We start from the raw sequence: 7634 nt of genomic DNA on the forward strand, positions 1-7634 counted from the left end.
AAAATAAATTACAGAGTAAGTTAAATTATAAATGTATATCAGAACAGATAATAGAATAATTTTAACCAGTTATATATATATATTTTTTTAGTCCTTAAAAATGTCTTTTAAAGCAGGGTCAAAGTGCTCTCTGTTTAATTTAAGAATTTGTTGTGGGCTACATATATTTGCTTTGTCTGCAGAAGGGCAGGCGTTGAAGTAGGAAATAAAGTACTTAAAAAATGCCTTTGACTTTGTTTGTTAGCCATTCGTCTGTCTTCCTCAGATACATGTCTGTTGCCCAGTGATAGATGGGATTGTTTGCTCTTTTCTTATTGATTAATTTGAGTTCTCTATAGACTTATGGAATTTACAAATAGTAAGAGACCTTGTAAAACAACCATTAGAGCAGAGATACTTTTTAGCACCTAATGAAAGATACTTGGAAGCCAGATGGTGCATGTCTGCCGGAGCCACGCTAAGTGTCTCTTCCCCTTGGGGCTCTGTATGAAAGACAGAGGTCAGAGCACACTGAACACGAAGGCAGAGTTTACTCCTTCATTAATTCATTCAACAAATATTTATATGCCTGGCACCTATCATAGCTGCAAATTTTACCAGGCACCAGAGAGATAATATTTACTAAGATGCAGACCCCCACCCCAAAGAACTTCAAGTCATGAAGGGGAGCCAGAGCAATTAGAGAGATGAGGTTTGGGGGAGAAAAGAAACAACCCTTTCTAAACTTGAAGATATCCTTCAAATGAAAGTTATAATGAAATGAACTCCTACCTTTAGCCTGTTAGTATGCAGATAAAGTTCAAAAATGAGATGTCATGTGACTGACTTCAGTCAAAGTAATCAGTTATTTTCTGTTTCATAGTACTGGGTAATAAGGAGACTTGAGTATTTGAGGTGCTAGCCTTTGATTGAGGCAGTGTGCAAATATTGCCCGGTTTCTTTCTCCTCTGAACCATCTCTGCAATTAGAATTCACAAATTGGACTTAATAGAAAGTTAAAAGAATAAGGAAGGCCAGAAAGGCAAATTGCATTGAGGAGATTTAATAAATAAGATTAAGAATCCAGCACTATTACTGTATGAAGTCCAGCTAACTGCTTATGCTGTAAAATTTGTAACATTAAGAAAAGGTGCAACTGAAGAGGCTGAGAGGTTTCTGTGCTGGCGACCCACATCCAGATGCAATGAAGACTCAGCCCGGTGCTGCTTGTTAACTCCATTCCCCAGAGCTTTCGGAAAGAGCACAGGGTCACTCACATGCTGCCACGTCTCTTTTTAAAGTAACCTCCCTCTGAACCTTAAGAAAACTTGAGGGGAGAATATATATGCCACAGCCAGGAGGGACAGAAATAGAGTTTCACTGCCATCTTCCATAATAAATCCACTTTGCTATCTTGTGATTGCTTATTCCTGCCCTGCAAACCCCAAGTCAATGGAATCACTAGGAAAACTTAACTTATTTAGCCTAATGCGTCGTCCTCTTCTCCTGCTGGGCAGAGTCGTCCTGAAGCACATGGTGCTAACAGCTCCCTGAGGCGTTCTGTCCCCCAGCACTTGACATCCTCCAACAGGTACTGAATTCAGTTGACTGAGCAGATAGATTCTCGTTGTTGAACAGTGGTTCATTAGAGATGCAGGAACATGAACCAACAGCCGATTGGAAAAGACAGAGTCAGACAGGGGAAAAGGCAGTATGTGTAGAATGAAATTCTGAGCATAAAGCGTCTCCTCTCTTCTCTTCCTGAATTACCCCCACTCTGTCCAGTTTCACTGTTAGTCAGCCAGCATAGATGCGGCTAATAAGGCCTAGTTCCTTTCCAGACATGATTAACCTTGGGGAGGTTTGCTTTCTTACTGCACATTTGCAGAAGAGAGTTTCTTCAGAGGAAACAGCCTCCAAGAGGCTCAATCCCCAGGTGATCCCCAGGTAATCCCCCAAATAAGGCACCTTATTTGGGCCTTAGTTTCACCCACCTGTAGAAAAGAGAATGTTTAACTACGGGATTTCTGAATATTGTTTTTCTTCTGAGATTGTGAAGTTATAAGGATCAGAACCTTGTTAGCAATGCACAGAGTAAGGGGGTAGTATATTTGGGATAGCTGGGAAAGGGAAATACCATTCCAACTAGGAGAAAAAGAATAAGACTTGAAGGTTTAATTAAACAAAAAAAAATTTCAGAGAAATAGAAAAATCCAAAATTTTCTCTATATTTTCTAACTTGAAGCTACATGGAGTGGATTATAAAATATAAAACAATCTTCCCCCACCCCTTCTATTGTCCAGGCCAAAAAACACAACACATGTCAAAGGCATTTAGTTGTCTTGAAACACAGTGACAGGTTCTTTAGTTAGGATGGAAGACAGCTACTGGTGTTCGATGTTTGAAACCAAGTTAGGAGCTTGAATTGATAGCATTACATTCATGCAATGACGAATGGGACAAAGAAAATACATTGTCTGTGTCTGAAAATGATCATGTAAGTTTTTGGAGAGGATCTCTGCTAAGAAGAATATAAAAAAGAAATGAAAAGCAGGTGGCACAGTTAGAGCTGGGGCGCATCTATTTGCAACAGAGAGGACCATGTATTTTCTTTCTAGCCACACACCCCAGTGTCTATGCTGCCACTGACACAATACGAAGTGATTTAGGGCATTTCTGGGACTGTGCCCTACTGCTGGATTTATTAGGGAACTTTCACTGATTTCTCAGCCACATGTTTTAAGTTGAACTAGCATTATAAGGTGAACTGGCATTATAAGGTGAATAGATTCTGGTCCAATAGAAGGATTAGAGAAGAATGATCTTCTCAAAATGGAAGAATAGTAAGAGTACAGGTATGATTGAGTGAGAAATTGCTTCTAGCACTTTTCTAGTTGAAAGCCAGTTTGAAGGGTAAGCAAGTGCCATGTTCATATTTGGGTTTTATAAAAACAACTCTGGGAACAGTTAAAAGGAAAGGGAAAGAGGAAATAAGAACACAACTTGGAGATGACTGCAGTACCTTAGATGAGAAAAACACTGCATCAGGCCTGAGGAGGAAAGGACAGGGGGAGAAGACATTTCAAAGATATCACCCATCCTATTTTATGTCCAAGTACATATGAAAGGAAGCTGATAGAAGTCAGAGATGACTTTCACATTTCGGCCTTAAATAATTGGAGGCTATTAACCAAATCAGACAAAATGAGAAAGGAAATAAATAAATTACCCTTTGGCAGGTAATACGTTTTGTTTTTGATATGCTGCAATCGAGGTATGTGTGGGCTGTCAAAGTGGAAGAGTCTAGGGGGCCCTTTGGCATACAGGCATGATGTGCAGGCATGCTGCTGAGACCACAGGTAACAGATGGGGGGCCATTAGCACGTGGGTGGTAGTGGAAGCCATAGGGGTGCACATGATTGCTCAAGAAGAATATGGAATAAACAGAAGACTAGAAAAGGAAAAACTGAAGGACTGAAACTGAAGGGGTACACAGAGGAAGAAAAGTCAACGAAAGAGACGGATAACTCATGGGCAGCTATGGAAGCCATGAAATAGCTTGAGAAGGAAACAGCAGCTTGATACCGGGTCCTTTGTTTATTTGGCAGCTTTCTTGAATTTCTCTTATTTATACTGCATCTTGCTTTAATTTTTTTTATTCCCCAAAGTGAGCTTTAGCCCATCCTCTTCTTTTCAGTAGTAGACCTTCGAGTAAGAACTGAAGATGGCAATAGTAGGAAGCTCCATTTCTGAAGGCTCAGAGGAAGACTGACTTATATTTCAATTTCAGAGAGTATTTCCGATTGTCCGTTACATGAATTTCTCTCTGCTTGATATAATACATCTATGTATTATTAAATTTTTGTGGGGTTTTTTTTTTTACAATTTATAAAAATGCAATTAGCAAACAATATAAAACCTTCCAAAATGCTTGGTAAAGTATGTGTCGATCCTTCACTTTCATCATAAAAATAAATGCTGCTTACAGATCAGTGTGTCCAATTTTTGTGTTTGTTTATAATACAAGCTATTTTGTAAGAACAAACCAGATAAAAAGAAAAGTTTAAGTTTGTATTGTAAGAACCAGCGTTAAAAATAAGTTATCTTGATCTAGTTACTTTTCTTTTGCCCCCAGATTTGCTCACAAGCTTAGACCTAAGCTATAAATAATTGAATGAGTACAGAAAAAAAAAATAAAATTTGAAACTTAGAATCTTGAACTTTAAGTTGCAAATTATCATCTAGGAAAAATAGTCAGGCCTATCTATTCCAGAGAAACTTGAGAGGGCTTAATCCAGTCTATCACTTTGAATTCTAAAGTTGGGAAAATATGACAGTACCCTGAAACAAGGGACATCACAACACTCAAAACTTAATTTTTAACTGCAATTAAATTATTTTGCTGGACCTATTTATTTATAAGAATAAATATATTTAAAGATTGAAATATGTTTTGAAGCAACACATATATTCAACTACTATGTAACATGTTTGACTTTCTACATTAGGAAATTACCATGTTCTGGGGAATGTTTTTGTCATGCTTTGCATCCCATTGCTGTAACCAACAAAGTCTTTGCTATCCAGTTCCTATTTGTATGCATGCCATGCATTTCAATGACATTTTTTCATATATGTGAGTCCTCCTTGGTTTCTTTACAATTTCCTAAATGTTTGCATTTGATTTCAAAGGCAAATAAAGAAGAGTAAGAGTGTGTATGTATTGTCCCACGTTACCGTATAATAATCACAATTCTTATCAAAGAAACAAAGGCTTGTTTGGTCAAAATTCCAAAGTAATACTGCTTATGGTCTCTCTGCAGCTAGATCCCGAAGCCAGTAATATTCTAAAAGAACTTCAAGTTAAACTCAACGGGGTTCTGGATGAGCTCAGTGTCACTTATGGTGAAAGGTAAGCGGCCTCAGTGGTAATTATCAAACTGTGTTGGGTGTCAGTTCATAAATTCATGCCTTCACTTCCAGCTCTGTCTTCTGGATGGCTAAATCCATTTACTATCAACTCTCAATCTAAGCATCATTTTCTCTGAAACGTCTTTACGACTCCATCATCTAATAGTGGTATCTTGCTATGCATTCCCTGCAACTCTGTGCATCCTTCCGCTGGGTGGCGTTTACAGCACTGTGCTCCGAGTTTTGTTTTATTTGCCTCCTTCTTTCACTTCTCTATATCCTCCTACCAGCCAGAAACTGTATCTCTTATATAATTGCAATTCTAATGTTTAGAACTTAGCAGTTTGCTACTGAAAGAATAAAGAGACGGAAGGAGGGAGGGAGAAAAATTCTACATCCGCAAGAAGTCTGAGTTGTGTTCGTGCCATACATACCAACATGGTTACACTTTAGAATAACTGAGCACCTGACCCTATACCAAATAAAGTCAGAATTCTTGGTCTTAGGGCATAGAAATCTTAATGCAACGACTCCATGGGCAGGAGTTTGGGAACCACTGACTTATCTGTTCTTATTTTTCTGTGGAATGGACTTAAGGAAAGAGATGTTCACCTTCTTTCAAAATCCACTTCATTTTGGTCCTTTAGGAAAAAAGCTTTCATCCCAGCATCACGTGTTAAAATAGATAGAAAAGCTAATGCCCCTTTGAAGACGTTCATTAATTTAATATCTAATTTTCTTTAAATATGAGTTTAATAAATGTTGCTATATTATTTTAATCCATGTGCTCAGTGCTCAAATGAGACTATAAAGATCACTCTTATGGTGGAGGTTGTCTCTTTGAACACTAACTTACTTACTGTTCTGTTTTAGAAAGATACACAATTAATAAATGTTTAGTGCAGCGATTTTCAGTTGTTGTGCTGTGGCACACTGGTGTGTGCTGAGAGGATCTGAGGAGTGCTGCGAAAACATTTAAAGATCATTAATTAAATTATTTTTGAAAGGAATTCAAAGCACAGTAAGTATATTCTCTTTTTACTCTTTTTTTTTAAACAACATCATTAAACTATACCACAGAAGTTGAATTACAGTTTCAATGGTCCTGTGAGATAAAAAAAAGGTTGAAAAATACTGATTTACCGATTAGTTATATGCTACATATCTACCATTTTTAACTCAGAAAGACTAAAAGGAAAAATACCCTGGAAGCCGCCTTTTTTTTCTCAGATACAGAAATGAAGCTGTCTTCATTATCAGAGGTGTGTCCATAACTCCCTTAGGCCAAGTGCATTGTCTCTGGAGTCTTCTCCACACAGGTGCTAAGCCAGAGAAGCCTTGCCGTACTGAGTTGAGCGTAGTTGCTCTGTCTCTGCTCTGTGTTGTTGTGTGTACCTGACTTGGATGACCCTGCCTGCTTTAGGTGAGAATGAGAAACGTGAAGCTTCTGCTTGCCTGAGGCTGGAGAGGCAGAGATTCTTTCAGAGATGTGGGGCTCACTGGCTCTGATGTGGGGGGACACTTAGTGACAGGGCCTTTGTTCAGCCATTGAAGTCTTGCCTCTCTTTTTTTCTAGTTGGGAATTAATCCGTGGTTAGCAGAAAGTCTGTTCCCTTCAGCTCAGCAGGCAATATTAGAGATTATTTAGCAATGTTAGGGGGAGAAAAAGTGGGCCAGGAATAGCTAGAGGGGTTTAGAACTTTATAGGAAATGAGATGACTAAACAGAATAGAACTAGAATATAAAGGACTTTTAAGTGACTGTAAGATATCCAAATCATCTTGATGAATGAGTGCTTTTTATTTTGTTTGGGAGAGGGAATATTCAGGTTGCAAAGGCTAAAATATGATTCTGGGCATATTTTAATTATGAAAGAAGGAGTGATGCCCTTAGGAGGGCACTTGAAGTGCTTTATTCATATAAAGTCAGCGATTTTAGCCTAGGTACTAAAACCCAGGGCTATCCAAGACCCATTCCTTCATTATTTTTTAAATATGGGAAAAAACATAGTACTTGGTTCAGTTAGGGTTATTAGGATGATTGGACTAAACAGGCCACGTCATGCTTTCCTTATAAAAAGAGTAAGGATTGTATCCTTATTGCTATAGCTTTATTTCACACTATCAATCAGGCCAACATCATATTCTTAGAGTAGCTCATGAAAAGTCTGCAGTGATGAGTATGATTGTGCTACAAAGTCAAACTGTGTGATTTTAGTCTGAACACCCCCTTCCTAGGGGCTTTAAAATCAAGTAAATAATTAATTGTACAAATCCATCTGATCTTCTGTTATTAAAACCCACAATTAGACAATTCTACTACTTGCAGCTGTTAGGGTATCTTTGCAGTAAGCTAGGGATGAGCCAAACCCACGTTTGAACTCTGGATCCCACATTCCTGACATGTTCATGGGCACCCACCTAGGAACTGACACTGAGTAACAGCACTGCAGTGATATCTTAATCATGTTCTCAAAGATGGTCTTAAAACTTTCAGAACTTGTGCTAATTGAGGTTTCTCCTGACACACGTATTTTACAGTTTGTTTTGTTTGTTTAATGATATTCCTTTTACTGATACTGTTCATACCAAGGACTGGCTAGATTAAGTAAACAAAGAATTCAGAAACACTTTATGGGAATTATTCTGGGAGTGTTTGACAAATTGGGTGCTCCCCAAATCTGTCATTATTTATTGGTGCTATTTTTATTTAAGCCAAGTAATACTTTTTTAACAAAAAAAAA

General features: G+C 38.0%; 1 protein-coding gene across 1 annotated transcript in view; it reads left to right on the top strand.

The window, feature by feature from the left end:
• Positions 1-7634, top strand: part of UNC13C (unc-13 homolog C) — a 527267-nt gene that overhangs the window by 425790 nt on the left and 93843 nt on the right. Inside the window, 1 exon segment of the mRNA XM_003784369.1 lies at positions 4804-4892. Coding sequence (XP_003784417.1) covers positions 4804-4892 — 89 coding nt within the window.

Source organism: Otolemur garnettii, unplaced genomic scaffold, assembly GCF_000181295.1.
Source record: "Otolemur garnettii isolate 467f Iridium unplaced genomic scaffold, OtoGar3 scaffold00011, whole genome shotgun sequence".
NCBI lineage: Eukaryota > Metazoa > Chordata > Mammalia > Primates > Galagidae > Otolemur > Otolemur garnettii.